This window comes from Saccoglossus kowalevskii, chromosome 1 (assembly GCF_978046115.1).
Source record: "Saccoglossus kowalevskii chromosome 1, keSacKowa6.1, whole genome shotgun sequence".
NCBI lineage: Eukaryota > Metazoa > Hemichordata > Enteropneusta > Harrimaniidae > Saccoglossus > Saccoglossus kowalevskii.
The window spans coordinates 36719776-36740869 of record NC_140641.1 but is presented as its reverse complement, the minus strand read 5'-3'; the positions used below and the strand labels follow the sequence as shown (position 1 = coordinate 36740869).

Genomic DNA, 21094 nt, shown 5'->3' with positions numbered 1-21094 from the left:
CTATTCTTTCTATAAGCCAGACACGAAATACAACACCAGTGACAAATGGAGGAACACTTTCCAATTTAGGTCTGTCTCAATATTTGTCAAGACACAATATTTACACTAGAATAATTAACGTAATGTATTTAAAAGAATTAATTACAGTGGGGGAGGGGGAAAATTTTGTTTCTGCTTGAATATAGAATTGAATCTTTGTAAGTTTGTTATTGAGATGTAGTAATTGCAGTGTTTATTGTGATATAATTTGTTCTTATTTTTTCAGACAGTATTAAATGTTTATGTGCTGGATTTGGCTACACATCTCATTTATTGCCCTCGGATAAAAAGTTATATTGTCGGGTATTCCATCACAACGATAACTTGATGTTGTACATTACGTATATATACCGGGATAATGTTTGTGTCACATTCTCTAGCTTGCCATGGATTTGCTGTTGCTAAGAGAGTTTGCAATAATGTACCCATACAATGTACTTTTAAATTTGAATTCCTTTTAGTGTGAAAATAGTAAGCCAAATTAGACAAGAGAACTGTAACAGTTCATGGCAAGCAAAAGTGTGGTCACTAAATGTATAAAGAAAACTTAACCATACACTTTACACAAGCAAAAGTTTTTATTTCGATTATTATTATTTTTTTTAATCACTACTTTAGTCTTAGTGTTTTGTATTATTAGTCTAGTTATGTTTAGTGTTAATGTAACCATTTTAATTCCTCCTTGGGAATTTTATGTGTTTAATAAAAGTAAAGTAACAAAGTACAAATAAAACTAGTTCAGGGTAGCCCTTGATGTATGAATATGCACAACTAAAAATAACTAGATTTCATACATATTGCATTAGGTAATGATGGAACACTTAGTCAGATGAATTTTACATTAGTAAGAAGCCTGGAGACAGATTATTGACAACTCAGTCTTATCTATCACAAACCATGACAGTTTAACAGTTTTAAAAATTAACAAAAAAGAATTCACAACATGCATAAATGGATAAATTAACCATAAATATCGCATTACCATTGATTATTAATCTTCTTTTAAGCAAATGGTAGTTAGATAAAATAAATAACCATGGATGAATTCTTCAACACATACTAACACCAAGAAGGCGTTTGTAATTTTGATGTAATTTATGCCACCACTATCATACTTGAGAAGCTGTAGACGGTTCCTCTACACATGTGAAGGGTTTAATTTTCAATGCCAATAGAAGCCATTTGGTAGAAAAACTAAAGTACTAAATCCAGGTATCTTTAATGTTCTCTCAATCACGGCCAATTCACTACCTTGTTCTTCATAGGAGATACAGTAACTGCTGCTAAATACATTGCGTTATTTAGAAGTCGATCACACTTGAACCCAGATAGCTGTCCAATCAGATTGCATATATTCGCGTGGTGGGGCAAAACTTATTGCAAAAGGAAATTTATTCAAGCACCACCCACTTTACACAACTAGTAACACAAATAAAATTTTATTGCAATATTTTATTACAGTATATTTACAAACCAGAATTTCGGCAAAATTCATTAATTCACAGCTTGGCAGATCTACTGATCAAATTATTAGATGTACATAAACTTGATACTAACAAAACAAAATGTGAAATTCACTACAATTTCAGAATTGGTGACATGCAAACATGGCCGTCATCTGCCAATAACCATGATTCTGACAGCCATTAACACAGCTCTTACAATGGTCATCAACTTATATTACGCCGGATAGAGCTCAATAAGACTGGTCTTCAGAAATAGGAACCCAAACTTAACACTGAACACCAGTGTTATTAGAATTAAATACATAATTAATCACCAGAGTTGGAAATATATTTATTTTACATTGATTACATTATTTCATTAATTTTAATTCTACACCACACCACAGTACTGTGACGGGCATGACTCATTTCAATCCTTTACTCAATTCTTCTTCTGATGTTCTACTGCTATGCATTATGGGATAGCCAACCATCTACTGCTATGCATCATGGGATAAGCCAACCATCTACTGCTATGCATCATGGGATAGCAAACCATCTACTGCTATGCATCATGAGATAGCCAACCATCTTTGGCTATGCATCATGGGATAGCCAACCATCTACTGCTATGCATCATGGGATAAGCCAACCATCTACTGCTATGCATCATGGGATAGCAAACCATCTTTGGCTATGCATCATGGGATAGCAAACCATCTACTGCTATGCATCATGAGATAGCCAACCATCTTTGGCTATGCATCATGGGATAGCAAACCATCTACTGATATACATCATGGCATAGCAAACCATCTTTGGCTATGCATCATGGGATAGCAAACCATCTACTGCTATACATCATGAGATAGACAACCCTCTGGCTATGCATCATGGGAAAGCCAACTATCTTTGGCTATGCATCATGGGATAGCAAACCATCTACTGATATACATCATGGGATAAACCAACTATTTACTGCTATGCATCATGGGATAGCAAACCATCTACTGCTATACATCATGGGATAGCAAACCATCTACTGCTATACATCATGGGATAGCAAACTATCTACTGCTATACATCATGGGATAGCAAACTATCTACTGCTATACATCATGGGATAGCAAACTATCTACTGCTATGCATCATGGGAGAGCCAACCATATTTGGCTATGTATCATGGGATAGCCAGCACCTTTGGCTATGCATCATGGGATAGCCAGCACCTTTGGCTATGCATCATGGGATAGCCAACCAGCTTTGGCTATGCATCATGGGATAGCAAACCATCTACTGCTATACATCATGGGAGAGCAAACTATCTACTGCTATGCATCGTGGGATAGCAAACCATCTACTGCTATGCATCATGGGATAAACCAACTATTTACTGCTATGCATCATGGGATAGCAAACCATCTACTGCTATGCATCATGGGATAGCAAACCATCTACTGCTATGCATCATGGGATAGCAAACCATCTACTGCTATGCATCATGGGATAGCAAACCATCTACTGCTATATGCATCATGGGATAGCAAACCATCTACTGCTATACATCATGGGATAGCAAACCATCTACTGTTATACATCATGGGATAGCCAACCATATTTGGCTATGCATCATGGGATAGCAAACCATCTACTGCTATACATCATGGGATAGCAAACCATCTACTGCTATGCATCATGGGATAGCAAACCATCTACTGCTATACATCATGGGATAGCCAACCATATTTGGCTATGCATCATGGGATAGCCAGCACCTTTGGCTATGCATCATGGGATAGCCAACCATCTTTGGCTATGCATCATGGGACCACCAACCATCTACTGCTATGCATCATGGGATAAGCCAACCATCTAATGCTATGCATCATGGGATAGCAAACCATCTACTGCTATACATCATGGGATAGCCAACCATCTTTGGCTATGCATCATGAGATAGCCAACCATCTTTGGCTATGCATCATGGGATAGCAAACCATCCACTGCTATACATCATGGGATAGCAAACCATCTACTGCTATGCATAAAGGGATATGCCAACCAACTACTGCTATGCATCATGGGGAAAAATATACTTTTACTGCTATATTTTTGGAACAAACCCTCGCATGCTATGCATTCTGAAACAAACAACCCATTTTAAGGACAATTCAAACCACAAATTATATGCACTGGATAGATGTTTCTATAGCATTTGAATGTACCAATTAAAATGCTAGATAATTCTCAGGATCAGTTAATTTGCATTAGATGCACACATAAGGGATTCTGTTGCCTGGATTACCAGCCTGTTTACAGCATCAACCAGTAGTCAGCAGCCTAGTGCTTTTTTTTGACACAGACATCACAGTCATCTGCAGGTTCAAGTCTACAGTTTGCTTTTTTGGAGCAGGATTTTCAATGCATCAGGTTCTACTATTGACATGACTAATACCCAACACCTGTACCCAACAGTTAAGTATTCATTTCAATGATGTAATGACATCTTTGCATCACCCAAACCAAATACCGGTATATAAACTGGGTGAATCACTGTATTTGGACATGTCACCAGGATTGACCAGCCACTCAAACTTGAAGCATCAATACCACATTGCAACAACACCACTGGGAAACTAACAAATGGGAAACAGAAGAGGCAAAATTGTACAGGGAGTTTCAATTAACGTACTTCCTTAGATAGCCACCCTCTGGTCTCTCTGAACAGCATCCCCCACCAGTCATGGACTGCTCAATCATCAAGTGTATGAACTTACACCAGGTTTTACTGGTAAGTTTCTGGTCATTAGTTTTGATGGCTTAATTTTCACCATGAGCCCCTAATATAATCCGAGAAAGCACTAGTTCATAAAACACCCAGTCCAGGTTGTACAATTGAGTATAAAAACTAACTATTGTGTTTTATAATACATTTATATGTCTTATATATGTTTTAAAACAATTCCAATTAGTGATAATATATATTTGAATTTTGATATTTCATACTACACCAATTTTTACATCATAAAAATAATCTGTTAATGAACCATTGACGAAGCAGTCACTTTCAAGCACAGCATGTTTGTGACATTTGCAGTTTACCACAATAATTACAAAGCATGGTGCATAAAATAATAGCAAGTACAACATCAATTTAGTCAAACTTCTGGATCATTAATTGGCATCATGTCCTCAGTGTAGAGTCTTATGTTTGCTTCCATTCGAATCTTTTGGAACTCTCTTATGTAGGTGAAAAAATAGAGAAGAAATGAAACTGCTAGAATCCATTCAGACACCGTGCTGACAATATGTTCTGGAAAACCCTGATTGGAGAAATCCAAACAACACACTGTTAGTACATCTTCAATGGCACAGTTCATGAACGACATGAATGAAAGAATTAAAATATTTATTCAAACAAGTGAGCTGAAAACTAGAAAAAAAAATGGATATTTCTTACATATGTGGCAATAAAATAAATTTGTGAAAAGCTTTGTTCATGCAGGAAATGTTCTTGTAATTCACAAGAGATCTCTTAAAAGTCACAGCAAAGTAACACAGTTTGGGTTTAAAACATCTTTCTTATTGCTTTTTTTATTTTTTGCAGATTTATATTTATACTTACTCCATCTTCAGGACTCCATTTTGTTGGTTTTTCTCCTTCCCATTTTGATTGTGCAACAGCAGCAAATATAGATGCTAATAAATTCATTTAAGGAGAATATATCAAATAGCCAGACATCTGCAATACTGTAAACTGCTTTAAATTTATGAGAGACAAGTTTTTTCTGAATTTTGCGAGTCAGTGAAAATCATGAAATTTCGTAGCAGTGAAAATTTCATAGGATTTTTAAGATAATGTGATACAGTGACTTTCACAGGAGTCTTAGGGAGTCAGAGACTTTCAGTGGCTTTCTAGAGAGTCAGTGGCTTTCACAGGAGTCTTAGGGAGTCAGAGACTTTCAGTGGTTTTCTAGAGAGTCAGTGGCTTTCACAGGTGTCTTAGGGAGTCAGAGACTTTCAATAGTATTCTAGAGAGTCAGTGGCTTTTACAGGGGTCATAGGAAGTCAGAGACTTTCAATGGTATTCTAGGGAGTCAGTGGCTTTCACAGGAGTCTTAGGGAGTCAGCGACTTTTACTATGGTCTTGGGGAATCAGATATTTTCAATAGTATTCTAAAGAGTCAGTGGCTTTTACAGGGATCTTAGGGAGTCAGAGACTTTCAATGGTATTCTAGGGAGTCAGTGGCTTTCACAGGAGTCTTAGGGAGTCAGAGACTTTAAATAGTATTCTAGAGAGTCAGTGGCTTTTACAGGGGTCATAGGAAGTCAGAGACTTTCAATGGTATTCTAGGGAGTCAGTGGCTTTCACAGGAGTCTTAGGGAGTCAGTGGCTTTCACAGGAGTCTTAGGGAGTCAGAGACTTTCAATAGTATTCTAGAGAGTCAGTGGCTTTTACAGGTGTCTTGGGAAGTCAGCGACTTTTACTATGGTCTTGGGGAATCAGATATTTTCAATAGTATTCTAAAGAGTCAGTGGCTTTTACAGGGATCTTAGGGAGTCAGAGACTTTCAATGGTATTCTAAAGAGTCAGTGACCTTCACATGGATCTTAGGGAGTCAGACTTTTGAAAATATTTTCCTCATAAAGAAGTGTTTCTAAAGCATTATTGTTCTATTGCCCTTAAATATCAAATTATGAATGTTAAACATTTTACAGCATACCTTTTTGTCTCTATAAAGTATCACAAGTGATTATGTAAATGACAGAGAAGTATCAATGTTAAATTGATAAATAAATAAATAAATGCAAGTTTTGGTTCGTTGGTCTATTGGCAATGTGCTTCTAATAAAACAAATAAAATATTCACCACAATTACTAAACCAAAGGATACTAAACAGAAGACTAAACAGACATAAAGATGCAAGTACAAGCCGTGCCATACATGCCTGTTTACTGGACCAGATTGGACAAAATTGATAGGATATCCAGGAATGAATGTATGCATAAACGGTACCAAGGAAAAAACACATAAAGGCCCCAAATAGATGTACATCCAATATGTTATGTTCCTACAAGTATTAAAACAGACCAAAAGACAAATTATAAAAAAATTCACATGCAAATATTTCTACATGCATAAAAAAAAAATGAAATCACTTTTACTTCTCATCTCAGTTCAGATCATCAGTGTGAAACCACCACATGACATGAATGGCGCGCACATATGATAGAATGAGGAATGTTTATTGAACATGCTTATTTATGTATGTCAAGTAAGACAGGTAGGTTAATTCTTTAATATATGCATTATAAAGGTTAATACACAAAACATGCATGTTAGATGTATTATTATTATTCAGATGTTGAATGAGAGTCTCATTTAAAGAATTTTTGATTTGTATAAAACAAAATAAATTTTATTTGCGAATGGCAGAGACAGAAAGTCGGTGATATTTGTAAAATTAATTCGCTTGGAATGTCCACACATGCGACAATTAATTAAATTGGATTTTACAGTATTTGCCCTTTGAACTGAATTTACGCCAAAAGCAAAATTATTCAACTCATAAATTAGACCTGCCAAATGTTTCCCTGTAACCAGTGTGAAATCATGTACTAATGTATGAAAATACAGAATCAAATAATGCTTGGAGGCATGAAGTACAAATAAGAAAAACTGTATTTTCTATATTAGAAGTACATCTCCAATAGAAAAAAGTTGCATTTATTAAAAGAAAAATCATTGAAATATGATTTACTGTAAAACATGTTGAAAAAGCGACATACTATTTTAGCGAATTGTAGTAAAATGACGTAATAGCGAAATGATGATTTAGCAAATCTCTTGTCATTGTTGATTTCCTGTTTTCACAACACTTGTCTGTCGCATGTCAAAACAAATGCGCAGTTATCAGCTCCATAAAAACAAAGAAAAACTGTCAACTGTAATAAGGAAGCGCTCCAGAGAATTACGTTTTCCGTGTTGTTAACAAAGTGTGTGTGTAGAGAAAAAGCTGTTTGGCCGCCATTTTGAATTAGCGACATCTTAAATTAGCAAATTAGTTCTCTCACTAAACTCGCTAAAAAGACATGCTCGCGAAACAGACATGTTTTACAGTATTTTGACTATAGACTAGCCATTGTATTTACGGCACATTGAAGCATTAGCGCTTCTAATATAGCAAATATGGCATTTGAAAATACAACTGCAAGCAATGATCAGGGTGGTTCCAAGTAGCTATGGTTTAATTATAAATGTTTAATGAAATCATGACCATTTATGATGACTTAATATTTTGGTCATTTATCTTATCTGACAACACAATAAAGGTCCCTAAAGATGCACTAACTGCAAAGACTCATTTTGGGAGTCAAAAATACACAAAATATTGCACTATTACTTAGGTAAGGGTAAAGAAGGAATTGTGAGTTATCAATTACAATATTCAAAGGTGATGTTGCATGCATGTAATAATAATAACAAGCCATGCATGGCACAGTCCCAGTTAGTTATCAAATTTAAGATATATAGTTTTGTTTATAGTAATATAGCTGGAATATAACCATGTCAGAAATAGGATTTTTTAACATTATAATGATTGACATTTGTATCAGATCGTCAAACAAGTACTTGTCCATATTGAGAGATATTGCTCTGGAACAGCATTCAAAATCAGCCATTTTGAATACATGTATATATATAACATGATGTATAATGAATATATAAAATTTGAATATAATCAGTCAAAGCATTTAAGAGATATGGCCCTAGAAGCCTATTCATTAAAACAAAATGGCCGCCAGACAGCCATTTTGAATCCGATCTGAAAAATAAATGATGTGCATCAGGAACCTGTCATGTCTAATATATGTACCAAGTTTGAACGAAATCCATCCAGAAATGCCAGAAATGCTTGATATTTGATGTTCTTTAGCACAAAAATGGCCACCATTTGGCCATTTTGAATAGAATCATCAAACCAATATATCTGTCTATCTATGAAATGATGTATATTTTTTGTATAATGAATATTTAAAATTTGAACATAATTAGTGAAAGCAAGTCAGAATTATGGCACGAGAACCACATTCATTAATACAAAATGGCCACTAGTCGGCCATTTTGAATCTTATCTGAAAAACAAAATTATTTGCATCAAGGTCCCATAATATCTAATGTATATACCAAGTTTGAACAAAATCTATCTGTAAACAGCCAAGAAATGCTTGATTTTTAGGATTTTTTAGCACAAAAATGGCCGCCCTTGACCATCTTGAATCAGATCGTAAAACAATATGATGTGCATCACGGTCCTATAATGTCTAATGTATATACCAAGTTTGAACAAAATCCATCTGTAAACAGCCGAGAAATGCTTGATTTTTAGGATTTGTTAGCACAAAAATGGCCGCCATTCGACCATCTTGAATCAGATCTTAAAACAAAATGATGTGCATCAAGGTCCTATAATGTCTAATGTATATAGTTTGAACAAAATCCATCTGTAAACAGCCGAGAAATGCTTGATTTTGATGATTTTTAGCACAAAAATGGCCGCCATTCGGCCATCTTGAATCAGATCATGAAACAAATTGACGTGCATATGTATAATATCATGTATGATGTATGTGTGAAGTTTGATTGTGATTGATTCAGGCATTTCTAAGATACAGGTCCGGATGCACGCACAGACGCACGCACGGACACACGGAGGTCAAAACATAAGTCCCCGTTTTCGGACTGCATCCGAACGGGGACTAATAATCTTTATTGTATAATCATATCCTTATTTGGATATTGACTCAGAAAAAAAAAAATTATAATAAAGACAAAAAAACTGAGAAAGTAACAAAATGGGAGCGCTAAAACTGAAAAGAATAAAAAAAAAGAAAGAAATAGTTTATTTATTTAGGAGCAGCTGGTAGTTTTTTGAAATGATTTTCTCTGGCACTGAAACAATTATAGATGTAGCTTCCTAGTTTTGTTATTTTTTGGTTGTTATTGCATTCAAGTAAGAAATGCATTTTCATCTTCACTCTCATTTTGGTCGCAACCAGTGCACTTTCTACCACTGCAAGGGATTTTTTTGTATCGTCCTTTCTCTATTTCTAAATTATGGGCGCTAATTCTCAATTTTGTTAATGCTGCTCTATGATTTGCATTTGTTACTGTTGTTAGATAATTTTCATACTGGCAATTTTTCTTTAGCAGTCTATATGTACGCAGCTATATAAATATTAAAGGCAGTGGCTGCATCCCCACTTTATATCCCTCATCCATCATTTAGTAGGGCTTTCTGGGTACCAGGTCACCCAAGTAGGCAAATGTGAAATTGAGATAAAATGAAAAGGATACTGAATATGAAACTGACGGAACCAACAACTGAACATATAATACGTGCCATATATTCATGATGGCTCGCATGAAATGGCATCATTTTATATGAAATCCAGGAATGCACATAGCAGTAAAGAATACCAATTCCAAAACACATATTTGCTCCGACCATGTGCATCACCAAAACATTACTTTCCTACAATAAATCAAAGTAAGACTATATACACCAATTTGAAAATGAGGGGAAGGAGTGATGGTAAGGGGAGTAATTTGTATTTTACATTGAAAAACTACGAGTATTGTACACATTTTTTTTTTGTTCTTCATCATGACAAATTTTGTTCTCAATAAATCATACAGCACGTCCACCCCTTTCCAAAGGGTGACCAACAAAAAATGTCTCTTCTCTATAAACAGTGTCAGTTCTTTTAAACGTCAGCAAACCAAATACAGTCAATATCAGACTCGCAAAATAACAAATTCAGCTGGTACGCTGTTCAGAAACCAAATATTCGGAAAAGTTTATTATAATGGTCACTACTTTTTTTGATTGATTGGATGTTGCATATTTTGTGAACCCAACATACTTGTACATTCCAATTTCATTTCCGACTGAGCCATAATACCGTACTAACTGATATGGTCATTATAGAGTGTGCTATGTGTGATAATTTTTTTTTCTTCTTGTGAGAGAAATAACTGAATGAGGCCACCATTCTCTGTATTACCTGAAAATTTGCCACCATACTCATACCAAGAGCAGCTAGTGAACCCATGACCAGTCCTATCTTATTCCACAGTAGCACTCTGGAATCTTCATTATGATTATACTCGATCACATTCTTGTACCGAACATACATTGTAGCAAATGCTAAAAGAAGTTACAGATACCAAGATTATTGTAAGAAAACCTGACAAAATTACAGTTTAATTGGAATAATATTTCAAAAAAGTCAAAGGTGTATTGTATCGAGATAACACAAAATCTGCATCAGAAATCTTGCTAAAACTAGTCTCTACAGTACATTTTTTAAGGGTTTGAAATGCTTTGTGTCAGGGAAACTGAATACTCATTCAGAAATTCGATAAGGGGGCGCTCCTATTGATATGGGCTGGGTTTGTCAATTGATTTTCAAATTTTTGTTTTGCGAGCTGAAATGAGGGACACCTTGTGCGCCTCCTCCTAAATCTGCGCATGATTAGGGTTGGGGTATGATGGCAGAGAAGAATCTGAGAGTGATTATTCAATTATGTCAATAATGCACTGAAAGAGAAGATGAGCATTTTATTTTTTACTTACCTAAGGCAGCAGCAATATTGAGAAGTTGTCCAAAAATACAGCTTTCTGGAACATAAGTACCAGTATCACTGAAATATGAGAGGCATGTAAGAGTGAATGAAACATCATCAAATTATACTTTATTTACAGTATGAACTTGGAACAATTATTCCCACAAACCAATCACCTCATATCATTTGTACAAGGTGCTGATTGATATGAGTAAAGTCAGGGTCTGACACTCACGCTGGTCCTCTATCCTGAGTCTAGTAAATTTCATTCAGGACTAGCAAAAGTGCATAGGTGGAAGTCCGAAGGATTAGTGTTTTTTTTTTTTTTTCGATATTTCACCCATAAAATTTATGTGAACTCAATGCAATCCACAATGTTAAATTTTTCTTTAAATGCTCAGTTTATTTGAAAAAAAAATCCTGCTGTTTTCCCCATCAAAATCAAAGCCAAAAGATCACAAACATCCGCAAATCTCCTCCATGTTGCATTCATACATTAACATACATTATTTAAATGAGTTATGGTAATTTGATCACGTTTGCATCATCCAGCATTTTGATTGGTTAATTAACGACTTGACTTATCAGGTCAAAGAACATGTTTCAGGTCAACTCCTAGACAGGAAGCATGGCGGATATCGTACCGAAACATATATGCAACCGGAATCATTCGCTTACGATGAATTTTACTTGCATTTTATTATTTGTACATTATTATAATTACTACTGAGTAATAATCATAACTGTGGAACGCAACATCACCAGATTTCTCTACCATGATTGTTTACTACTAAGCGATGCATTTGTGTTTGTTTTATTTTTCTGTTGATCGTACGGCAAACTGTGAATGTTTTCTAAAGGATGATACTTTTTGTATAACTTTCTAGATATTTACTTACTATTTAGTAAAATAAAGGCTGCTGCGACTGCGAGTGTCAGACTAACGTAAAATATTGCCAATAATGTATCACCAGAATAGAGAAAGGACAATGGTTTGAAACATGGTTACTAGAACTTGAAGTGCTTGAAAAAAACGCCATTTGTACCAAAGTTGCCAAAATTTAACCACAAATAAGCGGCACCATGAAGTGAAAGTGTAACAAAGTGGCGCCTAGTTGAAGAAAAATACGATAATTACAACTATCATAGGAGTGCAGGTACACATCTCTGTGCAGGGTACATATAATAGCTATCCCATTACTGTTTGAGAGCATTGCTATGTAAGTATTTTCTATTAAAAGAGACAACTCTTCGAAAAAGTAGCAGGACCAGTAAGATTTTAGATGGGATAGCATTTTTGTAGGTTCACTAGACCTATTGGATAGTGATGAATTTTCACGACTGTCTAACCCTGGAAGTCCTGTATTATCCTTGAACTGAAGATATATGGTTAATAGTCAAGTTTTGGTCATATCACCCTGATTTATCACCCAACATGCTGATAGTATATCATCATAGCCATAATAAACTTCAGTGCAAAGTTTGATCCTGCAAAAATCAACTCCTTGTTTAATATGACAATAAGGGTCATTCATTATTGAAATATTAGTTGTCTGAATTTTCAAGGAATTTTCATTATTTTTTTTATCAATGGCATTCATGACAGCAAAATTTAGTGAAAGCCACTGTATCTTTCTGTCATCATCGTTTGCCTCTGATCTAAAATTACTGTGTGCAACAGTAATTCCTAGCAAATCCTCGAATATTTTCTGAAATATACTAATTTTATAATACAATTATAATAACACAACATATTACGTAAAAATTAGAAACATATTTAAATTATTTTCTTTGGATGAATATAATTCTGAAATAATATGAAAGCTATATTTTATTTGCTCTATCAAGCATTTTGCAAATGAAAGTGCCCATAAAGCATTTATGGTATACTGGTTCATTAAAGTGGGGGAGGTGTCACCTGCACATTCGTCAGATGGCCATAGCGTGTCATAGTTTACAAACAAGCGTCTACCCATGAGCCTTTGCATTTTTAGCGTGTGTTGTTATCATCCCTTGAGACGACCATCTCCCTTAAAAATATGCCTATTTTGCCTTTAGACACACCTCTATCATTTGTATAAGCAATACTTAAAGAGCAAATAGGATAATTGGATTGGAGCATACCTGATATAAGGAAATTCTGCTGGTACATGTCCTAAACTAACAGATATACTGTACCTGTCAAGAGACACATTTGAATCAATCATTAACACATGTTGAAAGATCCACAAAAATCAGTCAGCAGGTATTATGTTAACACGTTTTTGTATGCACTCAAATTTTGTTTCAATGTATATATTTTACATTAAACAGATGAAAAAAAGGAAACATAAAACTTTTTCTTTGGTTAAACATTACTAGCCCAATCATAAAGGAGAGAGAGAGAGAGAGAAAGCTGACAATTTTATTTAAGGCTATATGCTGCCCTCATGAGGTCAACTTACAATCCAGTCTTTGCGTTATGCAGAGAATTTAAACCAGATCATACAAGAAGGTATTCACATGATATACTGTAGAATACTTTATTTTCGCTTGGAATTAATTTTCGCTATTTTCGCTGAAGGGATGATTCCGTGAAAATAAAATCCAGCGAATATACTTTTTTTCCTATATTTCACATTAAACTCATCAAAAATCAGTGAAAATAAATTCCAAGCAAAACGCCTAAAAAGCCTTTTCAGCGAAAATTAAATCCAGCGAAAATAAAGTATTCCACAGTATATCATATCATATACTGATACCAAAGCAAAGCCATATGGAACATAACCAATGTGTCAACTTAGTTGCTTTGTTTAATTGTTTAGACAGGTTTCTCCCACCAGTACTTACGATATAGTGAAGGTAGCCATTACCATGACTCCAACAGACATGGGAAGCCATCCCATTCCAACACAGAACCATGGATTACACATGATGACGATATTCAGCTACACTTTAACACAGTATGTCTGCTTGAGAGAAATAAATAAAAGATGGAATTTAAAAAAAGAAGACACAGGCAAATTATTCCTACTTAGACTTTTACTCTAGACTGGGTGAAATTAAATGCAGTTACAATTTCTATCATTGTTTCATTTGGCTTAATAAACTCAGAATATTCAACAAATTGCCAATTTTATTTAAAAAAATTATTCTGAGCATCACAAATGTTTGAGAAACTGAGTTAATTTACAAAGGATTCATATACCTGAAATGAAATAAAATAAAAATTTTAGTTTTTCATCACAACTTTATATATATTATGTAATTTTTCCGTTTTTTTTTTTGTAAGTGTAACCATTATGGTTTTACTTGATCACATCCTTGTAATGAACATACACTGTGGCAAATGCTAAGTAAATTACAGATACCAAGATTATTAAAGCTGTCTTATGATTATGTGTGATGTCAACATCATTATCAAGACTACATACTGCAAGGCAACTATACTAGTGAATGAACAGAATCGCATTGACATGCTGAAATAAGACCATACGATATCAAAGCAAACATACATTGTGAAAACCTGTTATCCAATCAATTTTTTTATGTTTTCATTAAAACTACTGGTAACATTTGATTCAGTTACTGTTAATGTAATGCCACAATTTTTGGTTAAATATGCAACTTCTATTTATTTAAACAGTGCGCCCCTGATTCAAAAAGTTTAATAAACAAATTAAAAAATAAACACTTATATCAACATTGACGCTGATTATATTTCATTAATAAACTATAGGAACCATGTTGTTAATTTGGTCACTTTCAGCAGAACAAAGACATTCAATGATGTTATTACAATGTTATTCAATCGGCCAATTAAAACAGTGCTTCAGGATATCAAGAAATAGTTCTTAAAATGAAGGTAATACTTTTGTTGCACTGAGAGTATGAACAATGACGTTTATTTCATTTCATTAATAAATGATCGGAATCATTTCATTAATTAACTTATACATGTACTACCCTGAAATAGTCGAAAATTATTAGTTTGATTGGCTATATGTATATTATATTTATGTTGATTGTGTACATCTTACACAAGCCATCAACATGCTTACAGACCTATTAACATAAATTCTCTCTGTAGTTTAGCAACCATCATATGACCCTGATTTTGTTAATAGTAATACTTGTGCTAGAGTGCGATTTCAGAATATCCCTCACCCCTCCAAAAGAAAAAAAAAATACATGATATTTTTTTTGTAGATCGATTTCGATGCACACAATGTCAAGGTGAAGGGCTTGAACCTCGGTATTCAGACACTTCATGTAAGTCTAGAAGGTACTCATGTGATAATCTTATGTGGTCGTTCGCAACATTATAAGTACAGTAGCAGACGTACATCCCAGGCGTCTTACGTACACTGTTCAGATGATAACAAATAACTGAAGTTTACTCTCGAAGAAGGTATAAATTTCCTCCATATATGATAATACTATAACTGGGTATTATGAGTAACGCAGATCGATCAAGTATCTTTATTTTCATATACTTACCAAACAACGGACACTCATTCGCAATATATCGGAAAGCGAAACGAAACAAGGCATCACATGACGAACACTAATGACACTTCACCGTTCTCGTTCTTATGACTCTCTAACTTGGTAATCTTTTTTACTCTCACTCACAAAATGTGTGCCGGAAACAATTAGATAATTTTAAAATGTCAAATAACTGAACATAAAAACAGACTACGATCATACTTATAGGCCACAGTTCTACCGCAGTATGTTGTTTTATGACAATTTGTATTTATATAAATATGATGGTGACGTTAGGCGGTCTAAATCTAGGGTCAAAGGTTGATCTATTTTTATATTTTAAATATTGCTTTCGATTTAAATTTCCGTGTTTTCGTCTCATATCATGAAGTTGAATTTTGAAATTTATCGAAATGTTTGGGAATATTTTTAGATTGAACATATTATAAACTATGGGATTTAAAAAAAAAAAAAAATCTACACAGAAAAAAATTTCAAGAAAATAAATTATACTGGATCATAAATTGTAGTAAACAATACATTTGTCAAAAAACATTCAGGTGCAGCCAACAAGCAATAAATTGAAATAGTCAATTCTCTGGGACACAATTTATTTTATGGGCCTTATGAAGTATGCTAATTAATATAAAGGAAAGAGGAGGAAATTAAAAACCGTTCATAAGCTACCCTCCACCTGAAAAAAAAATTGTCTTGCTGACCAAATTCATCTTCCCCCCCCCTCATTAAAAAACGCCTTTCCCCTACTCTTCGCTCGTTGTGTTGCCTTCCCCTGGGGAGGATGCTGCCCTTTCTCCACTGCCCTAAAATCGTTCAATGAACACTTTCAGCACACTGTTTGAAAGATAATCCCAATTTAGTATTAACAATATGCAAATTACCCCCAATAGTAATATGTCATGCAGATTACATCAATGTATATGCCTACCAAATTTGATTAAACTCAATTTATGTATTCACGAGATAATCCCAATTTAGTAAAAACAATATGCTAAGTTGCATATGCAAATTTTTTTTTTTTGCGTTTTTTTTTTTATTATACCCTGCCCTAAAGGCTGTTTTGCCCACCCTGCGATATTTTTGTATGTAAGTACCCTACCCACTAAAAAAGTTTCCCTGTTCTTCCATTTTTTGTAGTAATCTGCCCTGCCCACTTGGGGTACTGATATTTCCCGTCCCCAACAAAAAATAGAAAAAATCCCCTGCCCTGAACAAAAATCCCTCGGAACAGCTTTTCCGATGAACAGCTCCATTGGCGGCGCCTGAACATTTGACCACAGGGAGCCCAGGAACTATAATCAACTATCAACTGTAGTACGCAGTCTCTATGAGCGGGGGGGGGGGTATCGGCTGGTATCTAGTGTAAGAAATAGACAAGGGATGAAGGCTCCAGCCAGCTCACATTTTTTAAACTCGAAAAAACAGACGAAAAAAATAAAAAATAAAATCTAAAAAAATACCAGGTTGAAGAATATTAGTTGCTCCTTCGAATTTCGCCAAGGCCTTACCTACATTTTACCGATATCTGCAGAATAAATCAAGAAAACTACACAAATTGACTCCATTTAGGAATTCCTAACGGTTAGTCCGAACGCACGACACCGTTGGAGGCTTGGGCTGTTCAGCATTTGTCAACAATCAATCACAAGACTGGTTACGAACCAGTTGAGCAAGGCTAACCGAGTCGTGACCTCGATGTGGTTCGTAACCAGTTATGTGATTGGTTGTTGCCAAATGCTTACAGGCCACGCCTCCAAACTTTGCCGTGCGTTCGGGCAAACCGTTAGGAATTCCTAAATGGAGTCAATTTGTGTAGTTTTCTTGATTTATTCTGCAGATATCGGTAAAATGTAGGCAAGGCTTTAGCGAAATTTGAAGGAGCAACTAATATTCTTCAACCTGGTATTTTTTTTATTTTTCATTCTTTTCGTCTGTTTTTTCGAGTTTAAAAAATGTGAGCTGGCTGGAGCCTTCATCCCTTGTCTATTTCTTACACTCGATACCAGCCGATACCCCCCCCCCCCGCGCGCTCATAGAGACTGCGTACTACAGTTGATTATAGTTCCTGGACTCCCTGTGATTTGACAGAGAAAAAGAATAGGCAAATTTAATTTTTTATAACATTACTCCTCCAGTGTTCCTAATAGTTACGGAAGAAACCTACACATAATTGTCGCAAAAGTTGGCCATAAATCGCATGACAATGTTCATTGGTTTATTAATTACAATCGTGAAGAAAATGTCCCATAGCACAATGTAATAGCATTTGTTTATGTGTTACAGTTACATTTTTTGAGAAAACTGTCCATAGTACAAAATGTTAAAGGAGTCTTAAAGCGTTTTTCATATTTATTAGTATCAACCTGCGTTTCGGTTAATGCACTAAGCTAGACCAGTATGTCAAATCACGGAGAACCTCCTAGAGCGACCACGAACAAGGCACGTTTGCAACACATACTAGTAATTAGAATAGAATAGAATAGAATAGAATAGAATAGAATAGAACAGAATAGAAAACTAACCACAAGGGAAATTCTTAAAATCGTATATAGGATTATTAGTGTTACAGTTGTACTCTGAGATGATTGTTGGAATGTATGCTGACAACAAAGTCAATTTTATAAAAGTCAAACATAGCTTTACAAACCTGCCTAGTAATAATATCTAATTCATTGCTGCATTCAAAAGCAGGCAATATATGAATAGCCAAATCCAGTAACACACTCCTACCCGAGGCATTCTTGGTCAACAAAAACGTAAAGAGCAAAATGTACATAAACATGAATACCTTTATGGCGCGAACCACCAAGAACTAATATATCTACAACAACCAATAACATCAGGAAGCTTAGAAAGAACTCCCACGTGCTAAGGATATTGGACAATTCATTAAAATCCGATGTAGGTATGAGGCTCCAAGTTTTTTAATATTTATTTGTATTTTAGTTTGAATATGTCGATTTTTTGTTTTTCTTGCCATTAATCAGTTTTTAGAAAATCATGTCCCAGTCTTAGAGGCGACTGGGAAACGGTTTTCTAAGAACTGATTAATCTTTTTTAGTAACCGTGCGTGCGTGTGCGTGTTTTGCGTTTTAGGGACCACGATGAGGTATAAACAAATCCCACAGAATATAATACAGTTTAAACCCTGTATCCTGAGAAATTTAAATTGAAAGACAAACTGACTTCACAGAGAAATAATGCTTATTTGAACTTTGACCTACTATGACCTAAAATGGCAGTTGAAAACAGTTCGATTAATCCCAACAACTGTGATTTTGACGCCAATGGTGTGCACGTAGATAAACACTAGTATTTCGAAATGACCTTACTGTGGCATCAGCAACTGGCCTCCCCGTAGAGGGCGATACAAAAGAGCGTTCGAATTTGAATCTACAAATATAATTATTTACAGTTACCAAAGTTTATGGTTAATCTGAAATGACAGTACTTGCTAATGAAAATATGCAGTAGCGGGAAAATTATACGTGGTTCTTTGGCAATGAGAACTGTATAAACAGCAATTGGCTAGTATAGTGTAAGAACCAGACAACTTGTCGAATAGGGTAGTGAAAAAGTTCGTGGATGTGTAGACTATAAAATTACCTAGTTCGAAAACAAATATTTTTATGAAATACATCGTAATTTTCTCTTTAAATCTTTAAATACATTATTTGAGAGATGTTGGTTTGATTTTAGAATTGATAAGAGCAACACTGACTGTATTTTTCGACCCACTGTCGCAATGTACTTACTATATTGTGATTTATTTATTTATTGCTGCTAATTGTATCTTTTTTATGATAACATAATAACATAGACGAGTTACCCAATAGTGATTGCGCGTTATATCACATTGTTACCCACAATGCTAACTTTCTCTTTTAATGTACACCCAATGTTTTTGTTGACAATTTAACTGCAATTAAATAATGATTGCACCCTATGTTTTTCATGTAACTTTGCGTTGATCTTTATTATGTAGGTACGTTGGGTATATACTATATACATGTTTTGATGGTCATGTGACCATATTAACATGCAAATATACCAAATTATCATATCATGACAACATGATGTAGCAAGTTAGGAGGGAGTGTAATGCAATAATAACATTGAATACATTCAATAGGTTTTACTGTTTAGTAATATTTTGTCTACTAGCATTACCTAACTGAATATCATGTTTTTTTATGAGTTATGTGCAGCTTACTTCGACACGAATCACGTTAATTTATGTGATGAAATCAAAATACTCATTACTGCCATACATAGTTTTTGGAAATGTTTTTTGTTTGTTAATAAAATCAGTCTGAACTTTCTGGTCTTATTCTGTAGTCTACATATGTGTGCGGGCATAATTAACTTCACATTGTTTTGCCATTCAAATGATGATAATGGGGGGGGGGGGTAATTTTTATGGTAACACTCCGTAATAATATAACATTTCTGCAAGTCTAGAATTATAGCTTGGGCGTGACCGCGTCAACCATTTACATTTTAGTGAATATTAATTTTCCATGAGACAACATCAACAATGCAATTTAGAGGAAAAATAAATATCCTCTGTTTTTACACCCTCCCCACACCGTATCATGCTTAACTCAATTTTTTTTTTTACAGTATTTCAATTTTGTGTAGTATAAGAAGATAACAATCACCTTATGTATGTATCCCTAAGATTGTCAATGTATGGTTCACCCACTTTTAACTAATATCGAAATCTCTTTTCAGGCCAATATTCAGGGGTAAAAATCCCCATCTCCAAACTAAAAGATTTTTGTATCGAACGATCGATGTTACCCCTAAATTGCATAATAATATTTTGACATTTTAGTGTGTCAGGGAATTTCGGGAACCACTAACTAAATGTTTAATATGAGGTTACACAAGGTCCTGAAGTTAGTCAAATCAATTAGAGTAATTTTTAAAATACGGAGTACGGGAGGGGTAGCCAGGGGCTCAGCAAATATATGAAATGCTTTGGACTGATAATGAATGGCACTTTAGGGGACAATAGGTATTTGTGATTGTGAGTTTTCATGCCACAGTCAGCTGGCGCACACGTGATAATAAATAAATACGATATTTACTATAAGAGACTCTTATTTAGTTTTATGCGTCATTCAAGATGGCGGCCCCCATATAGTAAATATCGTATTTATTTTATTATCACGTGTGCGCCAGCTGACTGTTTCATGCCTGGCTTTTTGAAGTCAACATTGGAGAAGCTATTTTTGTGTGTTATAAAACCTATTCGTCAAGGCTCTCTGAGAAAAGGCTCTCCTTCACGTATTATAAAATAGCATGCCCCAGATTATCTATGTCGTGAAAGCAGACAGTTAATTGCACAGTCAGCTGTTGCACACGTCATAATAAAACAAATGCGATATTTACTATATGGGGGCCGCCATCTTGAATGCAGCATTAGTTTTATGCTGTATTCAAGATGACTGGTTAATTGATGTCTCCCGATGACCATCTCAGAACTTGA

At 34.8% G+C, this 21094-nt stretch overlaps 1 protein-coding gene across 3 annotated transcripts; it reads right to left on the bottom strand.

Annotated features, from left to right (window-relative positions):
• Positions 1-1462: 1462 nt before the first annotated feature.
• Positions 1463-15695, bottom strand: LOC102808027 (DNA damage-regulated autophagy modulator protein 2-like). Of its 3 annotated transcripts, none has more exons than XM_078012790.2 (8): positions 15595-15695; positions 13945-14066; positions 13240-13293; positions 11126-11193; positions 10554-10696; positions 9844-10021; positions 5110-5183; positions 1463-4807 (listed from the first exon to the last, which is right to left on the bottom strand). In XM_078012790.2, the coding sequence occupies exons 2-8, from the start codon at positions 14025-14027 to the stop codon at positions 4643-4645; spliced, it is 765 nt and encodes a 254-aa protein (XP_077868916.1). In that variant the 5' UTR covers positions 14028-14066; positions 15595-15695; the 3' UTR covers positions 1463-4642. The 3 variants fall into 3 exon arrangements, with proteins under 3 accessions (XP_077868916.1, XP_006821720.1, XP_077868915.1); XM_006821657.3 differs by having other exon boundaries at positions 13945-14063; XM_078012789.2 differs by lacking the exon at positions 9844-10021 and adding an exon at positions 6379-6556 and having other exon boundaries at positions 13945-14063.
• Positions 15696-21094: the final 5399 nt, after the last annotated feature.

What these genes read in the sequence shown, in the direction of transcription:
- LOC102808027 (XM_078012790.2), bottom strand. Translation starts at nt 14,027, where the DNA reads ATGTGTAATCCATGGTTCTGTGTTGGAATGGGATGGCTTCCCATGTCT. An exon ending in GCAGAATTTCCTTATATCAG is followed by an intron (nt 11,194 to 13,239) that starts GTATGCTCCAAT and finishes CTCATATTTCAG; the next exon opens with TGATACTGGTACTTATGTTC. An exon ending in AATGGAGTCCTGAAGATGGA is followed by an intron (nt 4,808 to 5,109) that starts GTAAGTATAAAT and finishes TTCTCCAATCAG; the next exon opens with GGTTTTCCAGAACATATTGT.